Source organism: Aspergillus novofumigatus, assembly GCF_002847465.1.
Source record: "Aspergillus novofumigatus IBT 16806 chromosome Unknown P174scaffold_5, whole genome shotgun sequence".
In the NCBI taxonomy this organism is placed as follows: domain Eukaryota; kingdom Fungi; phylum Ascomycota; class Eurotiomycetes; order Eurotiales; family Aspergillaceae; genus Aspergillus; species Aspergillus novofumigatus.
Window position 1 is genome coordinate 2,769,226 of NW_020194278.1, and position 22,957 is coordinate 2,792,182.

The following is a 22,957-nucleotide window of genomic DNA, read 5'->3' on the forward strand; positions in this document are numbered from 1 at the left end:
GGTGAGCAGTCTGTACTATTTTTGCTTTTGTTCTGTTCGCGACCCCATGGATGGCGCTGATTGTTCGCAGAATCAGCAGGCTGGCTTCCATCATGCGTCAAGATGATCTACGGAGTTCCCAGCAGTTCTTTGATGTAGAAGTCATCAGCAAGCGATGATATTAGTATTATTGTCGTACCCCGCACGGGCTGCTCCATCAAGGTTTACATGTCAGTGATTCTCACCTCCGCATTAGAGATGTTGATATCTGTGGTTCACTTCATCCTCTTTCTCTCCATATTGCAGTCATTATTGTACCGCCAGAACACCCTCCCCCACGCCGGAACAAGTACTCATTGGGTGGAAAGCCTCCATGTCAAATGACGACTCCTTAGAAAAACGGGCCGCGCGCATGAGGTTGAGAGACACACGAACCATGGCACTTCTCAGGCACCTGCGATAAACCCTCGGTTGAAGGTGCCATGGGAAGGGGTCATACCAGATTATTCTCGTCCCTTTTCAGCTCCGACTGACGAAATAATGAAGGACACATATCTATCAGAACCATACTACAGACTTCATCGTCATACTATCATGCTATAAGACCTGTGACTCGACAACCACTCTCTTGGCAATTGCCATGCCTCGTTTACGATCACCGAAGCAGTTCGAGGGCGCATATCGAGGTCGCCAGATTTGGTCGTCTTCAAGATAACTGTGGATATGATCATGAATCAATCGAGCTAATCATGCGTTCTATCACTCTATCATCTTTTATTTCCGGGTTCATTCAGAGCCGCGCTGAAGAGGAGCGACTGCTTGCTAGTGATGCTAAAAAGGTAGCTCCATTAGGAGCTGCTTCGGACAAGAAACCAATATCCACAGGCGCTCATCGTGCAACAAGCAGGCGAAATATGGATGTTCGTCCAGCGTCCGGAAAGTATGATTCGTACTTGCAAGCCCGTATCGCAGGGCTAAAGAGCCTTTGTGTCTTCACAAGACTTGGTGTCATTGAAAACATGGCGCGCCTTTGCCGAGGATTACGGAAGAAGGAGTAAGTTCATTTGCACAGCTTGGGTAGCTCTATTATTTACTAACTGCAAACAGACGTTGCACTGTCTGCTTTAACAGCAAATCTGCTAAGAATTTGGAGACTCTCCCTTGCCAGCACAAATACTGCGATTATTGTTTCAGCCGATTGGCACTCACAGCCATGGCAAATGAGCAGTTGTTTCCGCCGAAGTGCTGCTCGCAGGTGATTCCGTCCAAGCAAGTTTTCTCGAAACTGACCGAGAAGGAGAAAGCCCTTTTTAAGCTGAAAACGCGGGAGTATGCGACACCGGCCAGAGAACGCCGGTATTGTCCCGCGATGAGGTGCGGGAAATGGATACCGCTTGAAAAGTTGGAAAGTCAATCAGGGACACAGCTCTGCCCGTATTGTGGCACCGCCATCTGCCCGGGCTGTCGGGACAAGGCTCATGCACCTGGCAAATGTTCCTTCGACCCCGGACTGACTGAATTTCTCGAACTTGCCAGAACTCAAGGCTGGCAGAGATGTTTTCGCTGTGGGGCAATGGTCGAGCTTAATGAGGGCTGCCAACGTATAACTTGTAGATGTGGTGCAGATCTTTGGTCAGTACTGTCCCTTCATCCTGGCCATTCAAAATACTGACGCACCCAAGCTACAAATGTGGTGGACCATGGCTTATCTGCCATCACAACGCGTTAGGGAACGTAACCGCTGAATGCCAAGCCGGCGCGCCTCTCGGAGACGGATTGGGAACACATGATACAGGTGAGCTTGCTGCTATCGTGGCTGCCATGAAATTCGCCGAGAGAGAGCTGGAAGAATAGGTGTCGATGCCGAAGTCCACAAAGATCCATCGACGAAACTGGCTAATATATTGATTTGAGGCGATATGCTTTGTTGTACTATGAACCATTATTTTGCTAGATCCCCATGCTGAAGATGACTCTCGACGACCATTTACAATGAAACAAATGCAAATAACTGTTCCAACTCTTGAGATTTCAATGCTGGATATTCCGTCCTTCGGTAGATACGGTATATATAGCCATGTGGTAGCATACAGTAAGGGATATCACGTTATATGTTACTTCAAACATTACACTGAGTCACCAGGGTTAGTAGTCGTAAAAGCCCTTTCCGCTCTTCTTACCCAACCAACCAGCATCAACCATCCTCTTGAGCAGCCCAGACGGTCTATACTTGCTGTCTCCAGTTTCGTGATGCAATACATTCATAATAGCCAGGCAGGTATCAAGACCAATAAAGTCAGCCAGGGTCAAAGGTCCCATGGGAACATTTGTTCCATTCTTCATGATGCTGTCAATGTCCTCGCGGGCGCCAACTCCAGTCTCCAGGCAGATGATAGCCTCGTTGATGTACGGCATGAGGATACGGTTAGCGAGGAAACCAGGCGAGTCAGCCGAAACGGCTGCCACCTTGCCCATGCGCTGCACAAAGGCAATTGCGGTGTCTATGGTCTCCTTGGACGTCTGCAGGCCAGCAATGATCTCAACACCCTTTTGGACAGGTACGGGGTTCATGAAATGAGTGGAGATCACACGGGAAGGAGCCTGGAGATCTGTCGGATCGGCTGTGGTGGCAGCAGCGATCTTAGTGATCGGGATAGACGAGGTGTTTGTTGCGAGGATGGCATGCTTAGGGGCAATTTGAGCGAGCTTCGAGAAGATGGAGGTCTTGAGGTCGGGGATCTCGGGAACGGCCTCGATCACAAAGTCCACGGACGAAAGATCGTCCATGTTCAGACTGGGAGTGATGCGCGCACGAACGGCGTCGGCAGCTTCCCGAGTAAGGCGCTCTTTGGAGACATCCTTCTGAAGGAGCTTGTCTGAAGCGGAACAGATTGATTGTTAATTGGAATATCCCTGGAAATTACAGAAGTGTAGTGGACAATTGGACGGTATCCAGCATACCGGCAAATATGAGACCCTTGTCCAAAGACGCCTGGGAATTGTCGATCAGGGTAACAGGAACCTGGGCCTTTGAAGCAGCAACAAGAGCAATACCTAGACCCTGCATCCCACTTAGCATCTGACTGACGAAAAGTTACAGTATAGAAGCATGCTCACCATTTGACCAGCCCCAATCACACCCAGGGACTTAACCTCGGCAGCATAGGCGGCGGTGGAAGTGCTAAAGGTACGAGAGGTAATTGACGAGCCTACGCGGGCCACACCCCGGACTGAAGCTGAGAACATGGCGGCAGACGATGGTAATTGCGTCCTAGAGAATGAAAAAAGAAACTGAACGCAGACAACGAAAGAAAAGTAAAACGAAAACAGCCGAAGATCTATCGGACACTGGCTTGTCTTCCCCATATACACCCGACCCATGTGATCCGACGTCATCGGCTATCTTCGGCCTTCGGGTAAATACCTTCTCCGGTAAGCCGAGGCTGGACTAATAAACGCGAAACGCGTGAGATAACGCGTTAACATTGGCTGCTGCTATGGGCGCGAATTAAAGGTGGGCTTTTCATCACTATCAATGTTTATGGTGATGCTATCGGTCTGCTAGACAACAGCGTCGGCAGACGACCGGAATTGAACCGACGACTATGGATGAAGAAGGTGCGCCGTTGAGCGAGAGTGTGCAGGTCGTAGACCCTGATGTCCGCGCTCATGTTTACAGCCTTGTTACTGCAGTAAGTAGACTCGATACCCTCCTTCACAAGAACTTGTGCTAATATCTGCAGCTCGGAGGTTTCAATGGCGAGAGCGCGGACCGCTACGTCTTGGGTGACGATGCACTGGCCTGTCTACGAGATATCAAGCGTTGGTTGAAATTATACGATGAAAAGAACAATCGCATGGATGTTGCACGATGTCTGGGGGAAGCGAATCTCGTCAACGGCGACCTGTTGCCGATCTTGACCCTCTGGTCGACAAGTGGTCAAATGAGCAAACACATGTCGAGGATTGCATTGGCGTGCCGTAAGTGAGCTTAATGGGTACGGACAGGAGCTCGATGATCCGTGATCTGACGAAGGACAGTGGAATTGTTGGTGCCTCTGACATGGCCATTGGAGGTACACAGTGAAATGACAGTCAACCATCATCGACACACGCCGTATTTGCAACAAGCCCAGGTTCTCTATAAACGTGGTATTCTCAGTCATGGTAGCGACAGCATCCTCCGAACCATCATCCGAATCGGCCTCCCCAGCATGGCAGTCCCTCGATCCGAACGAACGGCTCGGGATGAAGGCATCCTGAAGCTCATGCTATACTTCCTTCGAAATATCGCGGTGATTTCGCCGAATACGCGCCTTGCGGCGGAGGGTGATGAAGAGGAAACGTCAAGATCGGCGACCATCAATGCTTTTCAGAATCAAGATGCTTTCGCTCTTCTCCTAACCATGTGCTCCAATGTAGGAGAAGATTTCAGCCTTCAAGATGTGGTCCTCCTCGAAATACTATTCCACATTGCCAAGGGAGTCAACGTGGAGAAACTCTTCATGAACGACGCCCAACGAAAGGCAAAGCGCACAGACGAGCTTGGTGAACTTTTACAGAAGGAGTCCTCTCTGCGGCGGGAATATGCAAAGAACGCACCCACTCGGCATGGTAGGTTTGGGACAATGATTTGGGTCAAACGCGATGACGCCAAGGTCTCCACAGTGTCGGGACAAGATGTGCTCAAAGATAGCCAGACAACCCTTCACAAGATGGATCAGAGCAAGAAGTGGAACAAGCCTCAGATACGTCGAAGAGCAGCCGAAGTGACGGCAAACAACGACTTTAACACGCCCGTCAATCTCAACTCGACCGCGACGAAGAACCTACGGATGTTTGTAGAAGAGTTTTTGGATTCTGGCTTCAATCCGCTTTTCACTCATGTTCGAAAAGCCATTGAACGTGAAGCTGATCGAGTCATGGATATCAATACACGACAATTCTTTTATACCGTTGCCTGGTTTCTTAAAGCCGAGCGTGTGCGGCGAGCACATCAACGCGAAAAACGGCATCTGGGTGACAAGTCGTTGAAGGAGATAGAACCCGATAGCTTTGCACTTGTTGCCAGTGTCCTCAACCAGGAAACATTTGTTTTTCTGAACCGCTCAATGCAGTACAGCTATGACAACAAAGACGTGGAAGACCTCACTGCAGAAATGCGCTGTTTCACGCAGATTCTGTTGACTGTACAAGAGATGGCTCAGTCACCGCTTGAAGAAGATCAAGAGATCGCCGACAACATCCAGAACCGAATTTTCTATGAAGAGATTACCCATGACCGCATCATCGCCATCGTTCGTGGGTACAAGGACCAAGGATTTGGCTACTTGGATGCATGCACAGAGCTTGCTCATGTTTTCTTAAAGATGCTGGAGCATTACTCCAAAGAGAACGTGGATATGCAGATCCGATCCCGTCGCCGCGCAAAGCGCAAAGCCAAACAGGCAAAACAGGCCGATATCGAAGGCGATGACGAGGAGCAAGCATCCGAAGAAGAAGACTTGATGGACGCCGAAAGAATTTCGAAGGAGCGCAAATTCGATTTCAAACGCTTTGCCGCCAAGTTCTGCAACCAGAGCTGTGTTGACACGTTTATCGCTTTTACCAAGTACTATAAAGAACTGAATGTGGACCAGTTGAAACGAGCCCATCGTTACTTTTACAGGATAGCTTTCAAGCAAGAGATGAGCGTTCTACTTTTCCGCCTTGACATCATCAACCTCTTCTATCGCATGATCAAAGGTCCGGGTGCCTTGGATTCAAACAAGCCGATCTTCAAGGAATGGGAGGAACTGGTCCGGCAGATTATTCGGCGCATGATCAAGAAGATTGATCAACGCCCGGCTTTGATCACAGAGCTCCTGTTCAGTAAGATCAACTCGACCGTCTTCTACCTGGAATATGGGCATGAGAAACAGACAATATCCGCCTCTAAAAGACCACCGGCTGAGCTCGAAGTTGACCCCAGAGAAGCCAAGACAACGGACGAGAAAATAAAGATTGTTGTGCATGTCATGGCCAAGGATGAGCACACTTACCTGGTCAAATGGGTCAGTGATGTCTTAACTTCGGCAGCCGATGAGAGAGAGGCCTGGGAAAGTCAGGAACAGCACTCAGAAGGACAAAAAGCTCCCGACCCAATGATTCGTACGTCTTCTGATTTCTTCTAGCTGGTCGTACGGTGACTAACATGAAACAGCTGTCAAACCCAACAACGAGTCATGCCAGAAGGCCATGTTCTCCAACGCCAAACTACGTCTCCTTTTGACATTGGCTCGCTTCGAGCGTCTAGGCATGGAGGATGTTCCTGGAGCCTCCTGGATCGTCCCTTCATCACTCACCTCTCAAGATCTTCGGCACACGAGATCCATCATTGAACAGTGTTTGACTGAGCCTGTCACAGAGAACGCTGACCGGGATTTGAGCCAGTTGATAAGGAGAAAATCAGGAAACAATACAAGACGAGACAGAGATGACCAAACGGCCGACGTTGATTTTGGGTCCGATTCTGAGGGCGACGACAACGTCCCAGACGGGCCGCTATTCCCACCCAACCCACGTTCAAGGGCTAACGCTCTCGAGCAATTGAAGGAACAGCGCAAAAAGAGACGCAAGCAAGCTGGAGAAGATGAAGAACCCGACGAAGAAGACTTGGAGGAACGACGTCGAGCACGCCTGGAAAATGCTCTAGCTCGACAAGCGAAGATAAAGAGCGATCTGTATATCCACGCCAGTGATGAGGAAACAGATGAAGAAGCAGACCAGGAGTTCTTTCGACTTGAGGAACAGAGACGAAAGGAGCAGGCAGAAAGAATCAGGAAAGCTCTGCTTCACGGGATCTTCGAAGATGTTAGCGAGAACTCGCGGAAGAAAGGTAGTGGGCGCAAGCGGCAAAGCGATCAGCACACTGCCTCGACCGCAGATAGTCAGAGCAAGCGACAGCGACGCCAGCAACGGACTGAAGGGCTCGATGACGATGATGATCTTGTCATGACCGGTACGGACGCTCGGTCGCCAGACTCTCTCGGACAAGGCTCACCTTGTCTCCAAGGTGCTAACGACGTCGAAGACACACCTGTTACCTCCGAAGAAAATGAACTCGATTTCGACGATGATTTAGCTTTCAGCCGGAATCGTAATAGAGACAAAGTCCTGAGTCCGGAGAACGACGACAGCGATACCGAGCCCCCTGCACCTGATACTATAGATGAAGATGATGATGAAGCAGCACCTGTCGCTGCACCGCCTCGGCGAAGAATGCGGGCTGGGTTTGTCATCGAAAGCGATTCAGATTGAGATGTATACCTATCATGTTGTAATGATTATTGCATGCGGTGTTCGGGATGGGTCTTGATGGGCATGGGAATGAATGTACATTTTCGCATATATACCGAATCACGAAGTATCCATATGTAGATGCTCTGCTTCCACTGAGTGACCAGGCTCGAGGTGCTCATATTAACACTTCCAATCGAGTGTCTGACAATCGACAGCAATCGACAAGGCACCATGTCTCATCTCCCATTGTGTCCGCCAGTATCTCGAAGGTGCGGCACATCCAAACCCTAAGGTATTTTAGACCGAGTAAATATTTTGACAACAATTGGAGCTCCATCTAACCCAAATAAGCAGCTTCACATCAAATTATCGACGTTTGGCCAATGGCATCTATCTTCTGATAGCAGCGAGTAGCATTACGAGACCGCAACACGAGCGTTGTCGCGATGAGTCACAGATCCATGGACGAAGCGGATAAGAGTCCCTCGATCCCAATGCGCTTCTCCTACTCAGTTTGTATCATCAAAGGCGCAAATCAAGACTCCTCCAGCAGCTTGGAATTTTATCTAACTTCAAACAAACCAATTGCCACTCTATCATGACTGAACAAGTCCGATTTGTCACTTTGGACGTCTTCACGTCACAGCCGTATGCCGGCAATCCACTTGCCGTGGTGTTCCTCCCGGACTCAAACAAGCCGGCTCTGACACAACAGCAGAAGCAGTCAATTGCGCGCGAGTTCAACTTGTCAGAGACCATATTTGTCCACGCTGGTAAGGGAGAGAAACGCACTATCGACATCTTCACCCCAGACAGCGAACTCCCATTCGCAGGCCATCCCACCATAGGAGCTGCCTGCTGGTTTCTATATCTTTCGCCAGACGAAGGAGACAAGGAAGCCGTCAAGGCCCTGACCACCAAGTCGGGGGATATCCCCATATCGCTGCAATTGCGACAGCCGTCACCTGCAGTAACTGCTAGAATCGCACATAATACGCGGCTGCACCAGTCCAGATTTCCGCTCCAGCAACTGCTCCGATTGCACCCTTTCTTGTCTGGCTTTTTCGGTATAACCGGTACCGTGGAGCCAGCTTTCCCCATTTTCTCTATCGTCAATGGGATGAGCCAGGTCCATGTCGAGCTGCCCTCTCTCGAGGCTCTCGCTGCCGTCACCACGGCCTCGGGAGGTGAGGTTATCTCTGCGGGCTCTGGCTATCTGGATGAAGGTTGGGATGCAGGTCTCTGTGTGACGTACTTTTATGTACGCAATGTCAAGGACCCACAGACTGGTGCAAATACTATTCGGACCAGGGCGATTCTCGGAAACCTAGAAGATCCAGCAACAGGAAGTGCGGCCAGCGGTCTGGCGGCTTATCTGTCTTTGATGGAGGGAAAACCTGGTCAGTATAAGTACAACATTGTGCAAGGAGTGGAGATTGGCAGACGCAGTGAGATTGGGGTAGAGGTTGTGGTCAACCAGAATAACAGGATCGACACTGTTGAGCTTCAGGGAGGCGCTGTCAAGGTATCCGAAGGAAGCATTCTACTGCCTCCGAAATGAGTCAGTGCCTGATTAGGCGCGAACGGGTTCACTCCTGGGCTGCAATATGACGAGATGGCAATGCATGGTTTGTCTGAGCTGCGACGAGTTCTTCGAGTATTCTGCGCGATGCTTCTGATGGTGAGAGCTAGTGAATGAGAATGAGCCCACGTGAAGGGCATACTACTATTCAAACTTGGTTGTCAGGTAGACTCAAGGCAATTCACTACAGCTGCTCTCTCAAAACGGATATCTCCGGTAACCATGTACTGTCATCCTCAGGGTAAACGATGATAAATACTACTGTCCAGCCTGTTCTTTCTCTTTATCGATCTCACCATCTACATCTCTCTCCACGGCACATATTACTATCTTCAAAACATATTATCTACCCTATCGAAATATTCTTCTAAGCACAATTTATCTATCCTCATTATTCTAATCTTGACTGCATCCTGCATCGAATCAGGTCATGACAGAGAAGCGAAGCCGTAGGGCTTCTCTGTTGGGATCCCTTCAAGTCCTTCGAAACAAGGCTCGCGGTGGAAAGCACACTTATCAGCGACTGGGCAGCGAGAGAGACAGCGGTCCAAAGGACAATGGCCAAGGTGGACGCGTTTTCTCATTTGGCTCATTCATTCCTATCAAGAATGAAAGCTCAATCCTGAACTCGCTCAGAGGAAAGAGTCGCAACTCTCAGATACACGAAGCATGGAATTCTCATCGTCAAGTCTCAATGCCCCTACCTACCAAGTCTTCCTCATTTGTCCCTGAAGATTCGAAAGAAAGAGCAGCCAGCAGTGGGAAATCTTACAGAAAGATCAAGATATCGATCCGCCGTTTGACAGCAAGAACTAGTCCTTTTTCCCCTCCACCAAGCAGTCAGACGTCTTCGAGATCCACCAGTTTCACCGGCTCAACTTTGACTTCATCGTCCGAAGACACATACTCGAAGATTCCGGTCCCTACTGAACCTCTGATCAATGGTATTTACTCTCGCGAAGCGTTTCAAAAGGAAGGAAAACGGAGCGTGCTGTCATCACTGAGCAGGCGTTACACCAATCTCAGACTGAACGCGAGCAAGGATGAAAACAAGTCCATCTCAAACATTGGAAAGAAGAAAGAAGATGAAGAGTTTGATATCCCTACTCCTCCTCGGCTGGTCAAAATAGCTCAAACTGTTCGATATGTTCGACCTACCGAACCTGTTCGAGTTGACCGAATCGGCAGACCTGTCCAGGCAGTGCAAGTTACCCAAACTACTCAACCTATTCAGCCTGCTGTGAGTGTTGAGCTTGCCGACCCTGTTGAGAATGTCCAACCGAGTGCTGGAACTACTTCAGTCTGTCAAAAATGTCTGGAACAGAAATCCAAGCAAACCGATATGGTCGAGCAGCACTCTGAGATTGCCTTGGACTCGTCATCGAAGAAACTTCGCTCATCAATCTCACGAACTGCTTCGTGTTCATCTTCGAAGGCTGCATTGGCTCAATTGGTCCCTCCGCGCAGTTCTATACCTGTTCCTGCTAAGATCAGGTCTCCCGCAAAGCCATGCGCTCCTGCCTTACAAGATGGAAGAAAGGCGTCAGATGAGCAAGGAATAACCAAGAATACAAGAGGAAGCGCCATCACTGTTCCAAACAATGCCACTGGACTGGATGATAAGAGAGTACGATTCAGCGAACCTCTTCCACCAAGACAGCAGACCTTCACTCACCGTCAGTTGTCCGACAACCAGCCCGCCTTCATATACAAGATAACGAATCGCAACTTAAGAAGCATGAGCGACATGCAGCCCAAGAAACTGCGGATGAGCAGAAGATTCGCCAACCTGAAGGCTGTTCAGATTGAAGAAGAAGTCATTTCACAGCTAGCATCCGTTGACGACCAAGAGCAGAGCGTTTCCAACTCGAGTCAACAGTCCGAGCAAACTGCAAAGGTGCCAACGACCAGAAACAAAGATCGCAATCAGAGAATGGTACTGCCCAGCGATGATAATCACACAGGCAGAATCCCACGCAACAAGCACAGAACGCTAACCACGACTACTCCTGCTGGCTTCCAGGTTTCCGAAGCGCAGCCCCGTCAGTCTTGGCTTGGCCGTTTCATGACTCTCACCAACGCGTTCCACTACGAAGATTCTTTCAATGAGCCCGATATCGCCACTGGGTTTGGCATGCTGTCGAGCTACTCCCGGCCGCTGGGTCAACCCGATGCGAACCTTGCGAACTATCGTGTCAAGCGCGCCTTCATGGTTCTTGAGAATGTCTGCGTGACGGAGGAGGCGTCTGCTAGTCTGAGAGAGTTCAGGGACGAGTACATTGCTATTCACGGAGATCGTTGGATGTTGTGATGAGGTTCTCTTGTGAAAGATTTTGAGGGATGAAAGGTTGTTTGTGCGTATTCATCATGTGATGGTCATTTGAATTATGGGTATCTGGGCCACATCAATGCGCTGGGCTGGGGAGTTTGGGACATGAAGGCGTCGGGATACACTGGACGTATGCCTATCTGTTGGGAAAGGCGATTAATCGGAGGAGTTATTGGTTGGAAGTGTTGACTGCAAATTGCTGTACTTAGGATGACACCGGAGTTTGATATTTACATGGTTTTCTAATGATCATTGCAAGCAGCCTGTCTGATGCGTAGAATTTAGTATAATCCCGATTGATTAGCCAGTCCACAACCGCAGAGGCCACAGACCCTTTATAATATCCGCAATAATCAAGAACAGATCTTCCCAACGCCATATCATGCTTGTCAAAGATTGCATCATAGAAAGTATTTTAGTCCGTGGGAAAATATCGCCTAGGCCGGTTCCCAGTCCGCAAGGTTACTTCCTCCTGCTCTTCAAGAAAGCAGCAACCTGGTGATGTCGAGTGACAAAAAACATCCGCTTGCGATCTGATTTCCAGACCAGAACGCCGATCTCCTCGGCATATCGACACGGGGCCTCATATTCGGCCAGAGTGTTGAAGTCCCTAAACAAAAAGCCGTGTGTCGCTTTGACACGATCTCTCTCGAGCTGCCAAAGACGAATCTGATCCACGACGGTAGGCGGTAAGACGGACAGGGGCATTCCGGCTTGATTGGAAGTAGACCTAGACACATTGTGCTTGCGCATTTGTGGGTGTGCGTGTGTCGATAGGTAAGAGATGATTTGATCGGCGGTAATGCCCATCTCGACTGCACGACGGACGGACTGGCGGGTGATTTTACCTGTGATCAAATTCGGGAAGCGATATTTCAATGTGCTGAAAAGTGCAATGAGGGAGATCTGGAGCGGTGAGGAGGTATATGCGTAGAGTCGGTAATTTGTTTCGATGATAATGAATCCGGAACCGGCTTTGCTCGAGGCTGTGCCCGTAGGTCCAGAAAGGGAGCCAGCGAGAGGATTGCTCAGAGTGCTGGAGTCGGATGTCAAGGTGGTTGCGAGGCGCGTCGGGTAGAAATGCGTGGCATCCGGGGTCTCTTGGTAGACGATACCAAAGTCGGCCAAGTCGGTCAGAGTGCGCAATTGGTTGGACGTCAACTGCTTCTTCTCATACGATTTTCCCAGTTCCAAACTGCTCAAGAAGAACACAAAGGAAAGCACCTCGACGCTGTCCATGCCGATGGCCGCTGCGCTCTCAACATAAAGAACTAGGATATGCCATACTTGAGTGCCAACGTCCTGCAGAACGAAAGCGAATCCGTCCTGAGTAATTTCCACTCGACGATCCCTGATCTCGACGAGGTGGCCGGCCTGCAAGAGTTCCTTCACGCCTTTGCTCAAACTGACGTCGCGTTGCATACCCAGTCCACTTGTTCCCACCATGTATCCCAGAACTCCTTCCCACTGCCGTCTGGCATACTCGTCCAGGTCCGCGATGGAGACAGCTTCTTCGTCAGATATCTGGGACAAAACACCAAACGATTGAGTTTGCTCGGCACCGGTGAGAGCCTGCCGAAGGGAGGATGCAAAAGGATCGGTGACAGTGTATGCTTTTATGTTATCCGACGTCGTAGTGCTGGTCATAATGTGCAACCTGCCCAAAATTGAGAGCGCATTATCTCGCTCTCTTCTGGGAGTCAGCGACTATATTTCCAGATACTTTCACTTTGAGAAAGTGGTGATACTCACTTCAAACTGTCTGGCCTGACCCAAGCCTCCAAATCCGCTGCTGGAAGTGGGTCCTTGAGGTAGAGAAGCGCCATCACAAAACATTTTGCTGTCATATGTCAGTCCAAAAAAGGGCTCTCTGTATGATTATGAGGCAGGCACGTACCCAGGTCAGGCAGCATGCGCCTGAAAATGGCGAGAGCAGTGGAGGGCTGCTGGTAGAGCTTGTTAAAGACAGTTCCAGGCAAGCTCTCCAAGTAATCGAACGGACGGGGTGGTGCCGCAGCCATCTTGCCTGCAGGACCGAAAATAGATTGTTATCTCTGCAGCATCATCAAGCGCTGTCACTAAGAAACCTCAACGATGAAGGGTGAGGATAACTGGGTAGTCGTGAATTCTGGGTCTGATTGGAGAAGTTGCAGCAGATATTGTCCGGTGACCATAGCGGCCACAAAGCGCAGTCGGCGATGATCTCACTGTTTAGCTTCTCCATAGCTTAGAGCTGATACGTGACGCTTCATAGTCCATCCCTAATTCATTTCCTATTCCTCATCTCCAATTGCACTTTCGGCACTGAGTAAATATGACAGCTTTGCGGTTTGTCAGATCTGTAAGTATTAGATTCCTTTAATCCGAATTATACTTCCGTAGTAACCGTTTTGTACAGGTCTGGGAGTCCTTTCGGGCTACCTCAGGGTTAGAGCCTCGGTAAGTACGGATAGAGGGGTCATATAGACACTCGACCAAGACGGTCGCTGACCATATCTCTTGAGGTCACAGCCTGCTTGACAATGTAAGCTTAGCTTCTGGAATCCATCGAAGATTGCGATTGTTGCCCCTCCGATCCCACTGGCGATTAGCATCGGACAAGCGCATCGGGATATACTAATAACCGCCTTAGCTCCGTGTAACTGCTGCACGACCTGGAACTGTCAACTTTGAGCTTGATATCCAGAAAGAGCACACGGTAAGCCTCCCGCTTGCGTCTTGCTCTTTGCCCTACATTAACAATGTTGCTAGAATAGACTTAGTATCCTTCATGGAGGGACAATAGCCAGTATGGGTACTGTATACCGATAAGACCCGTCACCCTTTTTGCCATCTCATTGACCCTTGAATCAGTGGACCTTGGCGGCTCCCTAGCCGTCGCTTCTCGAGGCTTGTTTGCGACAGGCGTCTCGACAGATCTTAATGGTATGCCAAACCCGATGTATCGAATAGGTCCAAGTTTGCATTTATCCTGATACGACCTTCTATCACAAGTAACTTACCTGAGTTCTGGAGGCAAAGTTGGGGACAAAATCCAAGCGGTTCGTTTTCCAAGCTTTGCTTAGACCACGCTCTTTACAGGACTACTAACTTGCGTGCAGGAAGTCACTTGCGATAAGTGTAAGTCTCCTATCAATGGCCAGAGGACTAGTCCTCCCCGGTCTATGTCATCCTAGACCCATGCGAGTTCTTGTCATCGATATGCCTAACCAAGTGGACAGTTGGGAAAACCCTAGCATACACAAACATCAAGTTCATGAACTCGAAGGGTGAGGTCTTCGCAAGAGGCAGTCATACAAAGTACGTGTTCGCGCTCTACCGATAAGACCGTTCGATTAGCTGACAGCTTTGACCGGCAGGTACATTGCTCTCGCTTGGAAAGACCCCAAAAACATTGTTGAGGAACTCGAAGGACGCAAGGAATCGTAGAAAAAGCGTCCTAATTTGCCGACTTACACTCTTAGAGTTGATGAATCCTCCCATCACGGCTGAGACGCTCAATTCAGGAGGCATATATATACGTATGGTCCCCATTTTAGAGAATCTGAGAACTCTCTCTAGATCGAAATGACTCAGGAACACCGCCGTTGTACATGGGAAGAATGAACATCTTGTACATCTCTCATAGCCCCGAACTTATTGACCACGCTTCGGAATTTACTTCATTTTAGGGGCCGGGGAAGCGGCAGGCACACGGCGTCGTAAGGCACATCGCACTGGTTAAGTCAAAAGCACCACGAATATATGGCTTATTATACCGGATCAGGTGCCGAATATATATACGAACTTTGAACGCAACCCTACAGGCAGGCTACACCATTGGGAGCAATGATGATGTCAAGCTGTTGGCATCAATTAAATTCTGCCACGGCTATTCAAGTCTGCTCATGCAATGGGTCCTCCTCGGGCTCATCGCCCGTTCCAAGCATAACTTCATCCTCGTCCAACAGCTCGTTTTCCCCGTCAGGCATTGCATCGTCTACTATGATGTCTTGATCACCCATGGCCTTAACCTTGGCCTGAGTCATCTCAAACACATATTGCCCGAGATGTTCGACTCCCTCCATAGGCGTACCCTGAACCTCGTCGTCCAGCGATCTTGTGGTTGGGAACATTTCGCCCGTGGTCAACATGAGTTTGTCAGGGCGCTGTAGGAGAAGGTCAAAGGCCGGCTTGAGTTCATAGCATGACTCGAACACCTCGCGACGACCGAGGATATAGAGACCTAGACGGGAACGAGAAAGAGCAACCGTAAGGCGGCGAACGTCACGGAGATAGCCCACTGTGCGCGTTCGCGTAAGGGAAAGAATAACGTCTGTGCAGATCCCAGATTAGCATAACTCAACGCGCGAGATGGTTCAACTTACAGTCGTTCTGTTCACCCTGATACTTATCCACAGTTGTCACGATCTTGGGCATGCCAAACAAAGCATTTTTAGCACACCGATGGCCAAGAACGTCTTTAATCAGGGCGGTTTGGCCGGCGTAGGTAGCAAGGATGGATATCTTTGATGCCGGGTACCCGAGGAGCCGCATGTACTGATAAATGGCGACAGCGTACTCGGCTTCTCCAAGGTTCTGGATGAAGTGAGGGGTCGGCTCCCTTTCACCGCTGCCTTGATAATCCGGGACGTTGATGAACTGATAGTCGTACTGAAAGCCAGCATTCGCCTGCTTGTATTCTTCAGCCGTGTGAACAATGGGCAAATCTCCTAGCTGCTTATAACGCCACCGGAAGAGCTCTGCCAAGCTAGGTCTTGCTCTGCCCTGCTGATCAAGATTGATCACAGGAACACCGAGTCTTACCAAACGTAGGAAAAGGCTCTGCTCGAAATGGGCGTACTGGCGGAAAGCAAGGTTCTGAATAATCGGAGAGTTTTGAAGGTGATCGCCGCAAAGAACCACGCGTTTCAAAGGAAGCTCGCCATTCTTCATGTGTTGTAGGGCGGATGGAACAAAACTTTCAACCTCGGTAATCTGCGCCGCCTCTTCCATCACTACATTGTCATAATGGAAGCCAAGGTCGGCGATTTCCTGTCGACGCATTGCCGCATGTGTAGATGTCATAGCAATGATTCTCGCTTCTTTCACAAGGAGGTAGTTTGCCTTGTCGCGGGATTGCCTCAAAATCTCAAATGGGCGAATATCCTCTAGCTCAGAGAAGATCTTGTCGATATGCCGTTGACAGCCTTCCGCCACATCAAGCAATGTCTCCTTCGAAGCGGCGGGATCGAACACAGGCTGAGGGGCAGTTGAGAAATAGGCATGGAATGGGAAAGACGCAATTATATCCTCGGTAGTTGTGCTTGCGGCACGAGCATGGTCGAAGAATTTCGCCCAGGCTGGCTGGATGTAGACTGTATTGAAATATCCAGCCGTCTCGCATGAATTGCCGTGTGCGCCTTCTGCACCAATCGATGCCGCTAAGCGTGTCACTTCAGCGAGGAAGTAATTGCGGTTTTCTAGAAATGACTCGACACGGCCGTATTTGCTGTAACTAGTTTCGGTTTCAAGTTCCTCTTCACCATGGCCGAGTCGAAGAAGATGACGTTCATCGATGTCTAGGGCCACAATCTTCTGGAACAACTGATTAAGAGCTTGGTTACTGTGCGCGATCAGAAGGGTACGCTCCTTCGGGAAGTCATGGTAAATATTATTGATGATTTGAGTTGCAACATCCGTTTTACCAGTTCCAGGAGGGCCAACAATCACAGTCAGTCCGGGCTGTGTGCCGGATGCGATAGCTTCGACCTGAGCTGGGGTAAAACGAATGGCGTTGAGCTTAGGAGCATCGACGGGATAGGGACCTGGGTTCGGCTGTTTGTATGTCGACACGCGGATCACTCGTGCACTTGTTCCTTCCTTTTCAACCGGATCTCTCCGCCGCTTCTTCGATGATGTTGTTGAAGGCGCTTTGGAAGAATTTTCAACGTATTCAATCACGTATGGGGGCCCGAAACTCGACGCCTCATTACCCGAAGGCTCAATGGTGCACCCTGGGAAACTCTCCACTAGGTGCTGCCAGTCCAAGAAAGTGTCTCGGAAGTCAACCGACCTCAGTCGGTTGGGCAGTTCAGTATACCTGGCACTTGCAGGGTCGCCGTATCCTAGAAAGATATCCTGAATCCAAGAAGGAAGGGTAACATCAGAGACAATGAGTCTCTGCATGTTCTCAAGTATCGACCTGAAATTGTTCTCCCGCCCTTTCCGTCTTGCAATCACGTTTATCAAAGGATAAATGTCCTGTTTCCCTTGGGAGGTGCGATCCTTATCAGCCTTGAAAGCGGACGGATCCAGATTGAGCAGCAATCTCCGGAGGCGAGGTCGAGATTGATATCCATTCGTGTGGCCTGCAACTGGCTCACGAAGTGGGCGACCCTGTTCATCGAGAACTTGAACAACTGATGCAGTCCTAAGGTACATCAGACTCGGAGTCTCTACCGAGCTATCCCTGAAAATGGAATTATTCGCGGTACCCGGTTGGACAGCTAGAAGGAAGACGACGTCATCTGGACGAAGTGAGTCCCATTCCTTCCGAATGTGATCTGCTAACCTGCCAACTTCAATCGCAATCTCAGCCCTCACAAAAGCTGGGTCTGACGAGCCTACTTTAGGAGGTGCAACTTCGATTATGGCTGGTTTCGAGATGGGAATGGCCATGCGAGAGAAACCATCGAAAGTCAGCGTTTTCCCATCGCGGCTTGATCGAGGCTGCATCCGCTTGATAATCGCTTCCATATCTTTTCGGACCTGGAAGAAAGCTTCGGAACGATACAGCAGGAACGACCGCCAAAGAAAGTCGCCGAGGCTCAGATATTGAAGATTCAGTTTCGGAATGGCAAGCGGTCGAGATCCGTCATAGGTTTCGTTTCGCAAACATGAAGGGTCATAGAGATCTTTCTCAGTGGGCACAATGCTGAGTCGGGATGCGGTCTCTTGGAACGGTACCTTGCGCTCGTAGAACGACAAAAGTATCTCGAGATAGAGATGCCGAGTCGGAATGACCCCGGATTGTTTGGGATAATCTGTCCGAAACCCCAGGTGCACACAGAGACTTTCAAGCTCGGAATCGTTTAGGGCACTCAGTTGCCCTTCCAGTTCTGAGCGTTGCTCAATTGAGCCGTAGTTTGACAGAGCAAGGATCATCAACTTATCCTTGAAGTGTTTCATCGCGGTCCGCTGCAAATGTGCCAGCTCTTGGGAATGGCTCTCATAGATTGCCTGGGGGTCAAGAGGTTCGCCGGTGTAATCGTCGATTGCGAATCCAGAAAAATGGTTAAGAAGCTCAAAAAGGTCGCGGAAGAGAGCATTATCAGGAGAACGGTACATTTGTGAAAGCCGTATAACCGGGAGTAAGTTGAGATCCTTCAACAACGTGTTGACGTAGCGCCGTGTGGGGAGCTGACTCTCCAAGTCCACCAGGTATTCCAGAAATCTCTCACAATAGCGTAGATTATCGGACAATTCCTGCTCGGAGCCATTCAATCGCCGCAAGAAATCCAGAAGCATAGTAAAGAGCCACGATCGCTCGAATCGCATCCTCGCCTTTGCCGTCTCATCTCCAGCTTCGTACCGCTTCCCAGCTGCTCTCCAGGCTTTCTTTAGGGATGGTACCTTAGCAAGGATGCGATCCCTAGTTTCTTCGCTCGAGAGATTGTGCCAGATAGAAATTGAAACGAGAGGTGCGCACTCCTTTCGGATGAGTACGTTCTCCAGAGATTGAAATGCACTGATAATGAAAGACAATATGGATTGGCGGGAGAAGGTAGACAGAGAATTGTCGACGCTCATAGAGAGGATCCGATGGAAAAGGTTGGAGAAGTCGTCGGGCCGGTCAGAGAAGGTCTCTATAGTCCATTAGCTTCTCACAGGTATCACCGGCCTGAAACTACAGGAACGCACCCCATATTGGCAAATGATCTCGCTGCTTAATGCTAACAATCAGCGCAATTAGTAGCACATGGTGATTGGACGCATCTTCCGAATATGTCGGCCACAGATATCTATAGGCTATTAGCTTCAAGGGACGTAAAAGCGTCAGTCACAGTCGCGGTGCGCACTTCTCCAGGATATTCAAATTCTCCAGCGTCAAGAGCGAACGAAGGCTGAAGTTTTCAGCTTCTAAGGGCTCCCATAATTCCTTTTTAATAACATCCTGCTTGGCTTTGCGGACCTTAGAGGTCCCAAGCCAGTGGGTTTTGGCCAGCTGGACCCATGAGCTATCCTCACGGAAGTCCTCCACTGTTGGCCGGGAATCGAGGCCGTGCGCCATAGCCTGACGTGTTTGTAGGCCCATTCCTCGATGTTGAGGGCTGATTCAAAAGTACTGCAGGCGCAGGTCCAATTTGCGCAAGTGGTCCGTCACGGGCGGAAAGGGAAGCTGTTGGCGCGCGTTTAAGCCAAGATGACTTCTTGGCGGCTAGAGACCGCCCGCAGAGCCGCCATTTATCATCCGAAGCTCGCGCCAACCTTACAACCATCCTTTATCCTTTTTCTGTCAAGCTTGCTCTTGGTGACTCTGTAAGGATGTCGGTTGCTGAGCAGGATGCGATGCATGTATACAGAAAACTGGTCGATGATCTCCTGAGCCGTGCAGAACAAATCAAAAAAGATGCGCAAATAGAACCCCCTTTAACAGAATCTCATTTGGGCGAGTCGATATGGGCGATCCAGGGGGAAGAAGAGCGATTGGTGGAACAGCTGAGCCAGCAGACACGGTTTGCGGCAGTTGAACTCGCGTTCAGGGAGAAGTTCTACAGTCTCTTGGTATGACTCATTCAAAGGCTTAACTATTAAGTATGAGTGTGATGGAAAGCTAACATTGAGCTATCTGTAGGCGAACACGACAATTGACGAGCCCTCGTTCATTCGCATGTGGAATTTGCTTGACATAATCTCAATTTTTTCTGATAATGGTTGGCTCCGGTCGTCTAGTCTTGTGAACGAACAGCTAGCTGACCGTGCTTAGAACAATGCGAGCCCGGTTTGATATTTTGGTTGATCGAGGAGTTGCTCGATAGCCAGACCATTGATGGTTGTCGCAAAGTCTTTGATTATTTGGAGTCCCGGAGAGAACGGAATACAAAGGTCAATATTTCCTTCTGTCACTACAACTCATGCAGTACATCCGCTGATACTGTTCCAGAAACACTTCAAGCAAAAGAGCTTGATTATCCTTAGATCCTGCAATGAGCTACTTCGGAGGCTGTCCCGGGCAGAGGACACGGTATTTTGTGGCCGTGTCTTCATATTTCTATTTCAGAGTTTCCCGCTTGGAGATAAAAGTGCTGTTAATCTCCGCGGCGAATATCACACCGAAAATGTTACCACCTTTGACGAGATTACCAAATTAGGAGCCAAGGAGAGTGATGATATGGATGTGGAAATGTCCGACGCAAAAGAAACATCAACAGCAACTGAAGCCCAGGGACCTGGTCATGATGGCCAACCACTGCCTTCAGCCAGCGCTTCTCAGACGCCTGTACAAGAACAAGCAAAAGTCCCCAAACTTGTTGTCTCAAAAACTGAAGACAAGCATACGGAAAAGGCAGTTGATTTAGACGCTCTATACCCTGTTTTCTGGGGACTGCAGGCATACTTCTCTGCCCCGACAAAAGTGTTTGACTCTCAGCACTTCTCGTCCTTCAAGACTGGTTTGGAAAACACATTGATTGCGTTCAAGAATATCAGAACAGACCTTGAGAATCAAAGCGCCAGTAAGACAGCCGAGGAAATACGGAAATCTACAAAGCGGAAACGGAGCGTGGATGGCCAAGAAATTGCGAGCAGTTTCAACCCTAAGTATTTGACAAGCAGGGACTTGTTTGACCTCCAAGTACGTTGCTAAAAGGTCCGGGTCCTGATCATTACATGCTAACGATCAGTGCAGTTCAACGACACAGCTTTCAGAAGACACGTTCTTGTACAGGCATTGATTCTCCTGGATTTTATGCTTTCTCTTACACCGAAAGCGAAAGCAAAACTTGCTGATTTGACGAACAAGTCGGTGCTTTACGGTTTTGTATTGAATGAAGAAGATGTAAGTTGCTTGACGCCCCCTCTACTTTTCCACATTATGCTTCACCCCTTCCCCACGTCTTTCCCTCTCGCCTCGAAGACAAATTAACAGCTACAGGCCAAGTGGGCAACCAAGATGAGGAAAGCCATTGAGGAATATCTACAAGAAGGCACTGGTGGTAAATTCTATTATCGCATGGTCGACACGGTTCTATCGAGGGATAAGAACTGGGTCCGTTGGAAAGCCGAAGGCTGTCCGCTCATTGAACGGCCTGCCGTCTCAGTCGCAGAGTATCTCGGTGCTCGCGAGAACGCGACAAAAACTTACGCAAATAAGCGGCTTCGTCGCTCGCCTATGGGCGCCCTGAATCTCAACTTTCTGGCCGAGGGAGAGTCACTATCAAGCATCGAGAAGCTGAAGGAACCGGAGAGGTTTGTACCTCATTGCCCTGGATATGATCCCCATATGGCTGACATCTGTCAAGATATTCTGTTCCCTCCGCCGACTCGTTCATGATGGGCATCATGGATGATGAATTAGACATTGATACTGCGCATACGAAAGAAGACAAGGACACGGCTGTTCGGGCAAAAGCGAGTAAAACTTGGCGCATTCTACGTCTTTCCGCTAAAGGCAAACTCGCGGCCTTTGACAAAATTGATGACGGCAAAAATTTGAAGGCTCTGTTTGAAGCCCCACAACCTCCTGAGAGCACTACTCCTGCTCATGAACCGGCTTCCCAGGCTTCGGAGTCTGCAGCTAAGGCGCCCAACGATGCCGAACTCGAAACCGCGTCGGGGCAAGAAGAACAGCCAGTTGAAGAGGGTGCCATGACAATTTCCGAACAGACACAGGGCGATCTGAATGACAGCAATCAAGAAGCAGTTCCCGCGGCTCCCCAGGCGACCTGATGAAAGAAAGACAGGCGACTTTCAAGTATCCTGGCGCTGAGATGAAAGCATGCACTTGCTTATTTCAGAGTCCGAATTTCGACGACTATTTTGGGCTTGTTCTGCCTACGACTCCCATCGATCGACACTGCACTTAAATGAGCACTTTGCCCGCATCAACGTCGCAATGCTACATTGACCGTCTTTACAGAGTGCAGAAGATCCCAAGAGGATTATGGACCAAGCTGCTAGCAATCCTTTGGTTGGAAATGGTGCGGCGTCTAATGCAAGGTACGGTCTTCAAGACGAAGACAGCAAGGTTTCCCATCAGTCGTCCCATTGGCCAATGGCCTCTTTGATCGCTGATGAACTCGCCCCCTAAGTCAGGGGTCGCTGTCTGGCTGGGCTGTCGATATGCTGAAACAATGTCTTCTCTACGGAGTACGTTCTCGAGTTTCTTGTGTCTGCCGGACTGCAGCAGACGCTATCAGGGGGAGAGGGGCAAAACAGGAAGCAAGTGAGGAAAGAAAAACGCGGTAAATTTGAAAAGCATGAGGAGAAATGACGATAACACCAATGCAATGACACTCCCTGGGGATCTCGGGACAGGCTGCAAAAGCCCTGACTTTTTTTTTTTTTTCCTTTCTGTTTTTTCTCTATCCAAGTGTGGATTACTCTAGTACTAGTCTAGAACGTTGGAAGCCAAAGAGGGCCAGTGCATCGGCTACCGGAAATTGAAGGCGTTCAGGCATCCACAAGGCCCACATCCATCCTGCCGGAGAATTCCTTGCGGTTTAAGGTGTGGGAGCAAAAGCTGCAGGTGGACGCATCTGGAATCAGTGGACACAAGAGCCAGCTACGGCCTACATCAACTTGGC

The 22,957-nt window shown here is 49.6% G+C and overlaps 9 protein-coding genes across 9 annotated transcripts; 6 read left to right on the forward strand and 3 right to left on the reverse strand.

Annotated features, from left to right (window-relative positions):
- Positions 1 to 728: 728 nt before the first annotated feature.
- On the forward strand, positions 729 to 1,833 carry P174DRAFT_432591 (BRcat and Rcat domain-containing protein; the record flags this gene model as incomplete). The annotated part of the gene is made up of 3 exons (XM_024825759.1): positions 729 to 1,033; positions 1,087 to 1,611; positions 1,662 to 1,833. The coding sequence occupies 3 exons, from the start codon at positions 729 to 731 to the stop codon at positions 1,831 to 1,833; spliced, it is 1,002 nt and encodes a 333-aa protein (XP_024681871.1).
- Positions 1,834 to 2,124: 291 nt separating this feature from the next.
- On the reverse strand, positions 2,125 to 3,301 carry P174DRAFT_392131 (3-hydroxyacyl-CoA dehydrogenase family protein; the record flags this gene model as incomplete). Its single annotated transcript, XM_024823541.1, has 3 exons — positions 3,097 to 3,301; positions 2,941 to 3,040; positions 2,125 to 2,855 (listed from the first exon to the last, which is right to left on the reverse strand). The coding sequence occupies exons 1-3, from the start codon at positions 3,223 to 3,225 to the stop codon at positions 2,125 to 2,127; spliced, it is 960 nt and encodes a 319-aa protein (XP_024681872.1). The 5' UTR covers positions 3,226 to 3,301.
- A 236-nt stretch (positions 3,302 to 3,537) lies between these two features.
- Positions 3,538 to 7,382, forward strand: tof1 (putative DNA repair protein (Tof1)). The gene is made up of 4 exons (XM_024832001.1): positions 3,538 to 3,671; positions 3,723 to 3,960; positions 4,021 to 6,129; positions 6,182 to 7,382. Exons 1-4 carry the CDS (start codon positions 3,585 to 3,587, stop codon positions 7,276 to 7,278), a joined length of 3,531 nt encoding a protein of 1,176 aa, XP_024681873.1. The 5' UTR covers positions 3,538 to 3,584; the 3' UTR covers positions 7,279 to 7,382.
- Positions 7,383 to 7,781: 399 nt separating this feature from the next.
- Positions 7,782 to 9,195, forward strand: P174DRAFT_443159 (PhzF family phenazine biosynthesis protein). Its single transcript, XM_024827754.1, has one exon. The coding sequence runs from the start codon at positions 7,859 to 7,861 to the stop codon at positions 8,819 to 8,821; it is 963 nt and encodes a 320-aa protein (XP_024681874.1). The 5' UTR covers positions 7,782 to 7,858; the 3' UTR covers positions 8,822 to 9,195.
- A 77-nt stretch (positions 9,196 to 9,272) lies between these two features.
- Positions 9,273 to 11,215, forward strand: P174DRAFT_452489 (uncharacterized protein; the record flags this gene model as incomplete). Its single annotated transcript, XM_024829086.1, has 2 exons — positions 9,273 to 11,139; positions 11,190 to 11,215. The coding sequence occupies 2 exons, from the start codon at positions 9,273 to 9,275 to the stop codon at positions 11,213 to 11,215; spliced, it is 1,893 nt and encodes a 630-aa protein (XP_024681875.1).
- Positions 11,216 to 11,311: 96 nt separating this feature from the next.
- P174DRAFT_409442 (TFIIH/NER complex subunit TFB2) lies at positions 11,312 to 13,283 on the reverse strand. The gene is made up of 3 exons (XM_024824207.1): positions 13,069 to 13,283; positions 12,924 to 13,011; positions 11,312 to 12,861 (listed from the first exon to the last, which is right to left on the reverse strand). The coding sequence occupies exons 1-3, from the start codon at positions 13,190 to 13,192 to the stop codon at positions 11,634 to 11,636; spliced, it is 1,440 nt and encodes a 479-aa protein (XP_024681876.1). The 5' UTR covers positions 13,193 to 13,283; the 3' UTR covers positions 11,312 to 11,633.
- Positions 13,284 to 13,485: 202 nt separating this feature from the next.
- Positions 13,486 to 14,898, forward strand: P174DRAFT_392144 (PaaI family thioesterase; the record flags this gene model as incomplete). The annotated part of the gene is made up of 9 exons (XM_024823542.1): positions 13,486 to 13,516; positions 13,570 to 13,610; positions 13,804 to 13,869; positions 13,923 to 13,965; positions 14,025 to 14,096; positions 14,166 to 14,212; positions 14,273 to 14,291; positions 14,393 to 14,471; positions 14,531 to 14,898. 9 exons carry the CDS (start codon positions 13,486 to 13,488, stop codon positions 14,598 to 14,600), a joined length of 468 nt encoding a protein of 155 aa, XP_024681877.1. The 3' UTR covers positions 14,601 to 14,898.
- Positions 14,703 to 19,495, reverse strand: P174DRAFT_392147 (RNA helicase aquarius). Its single transcript, XM_024823543.1, has 4 exons — positions 19,232 to 19,495; positions 19,074 to 19,174; positions 15,539 to 19,018; positions 14,703 to 15,486 (listed from the first exon to the last, which is right to left on the reverse strand). The coding sequence occupies exons 1-4, from the start codon at positions 19,465 to 19,467 to the stop codon at positions 15,047 to 15,049; spliced, it is 4,257 nt and encodes a 1,418-aa protein (XP_024681878.1). The 5' UTR covers positions 19,468 to 19,495; the 3' UTR covers positions 14,703 to 15,046.
- A 202-nt stretch (positions 19,496 to 19,697) lies between these two features.
- On the forward strand, positions 19,698 to 22,100 carry P174DRAFT_461716 (THO complex subunit THO1/HPR1; the record flags this gene model as incomplete). The annotated part of the gene is made up of 7 exons (XM_024830037.1): positions 19,698 to 19,937; positions 20,008 to 20,086; positions 20,140 to 20,258; positions 20,317 to 21,006; positions 21,061 to 21,210; positions 21,307 to 21,620; positions 21,674 to 22,100. 7 exons carry the CDS (start codon positions 19,698 to 19,700, stop codon positions 22,098 to 22,100), a joined length of 2,019 nt encoding a protein of 672 aa, XP_024681879.1.
- Positions 22,101 to 22,957: the final 857 nt, after the last annotated feature.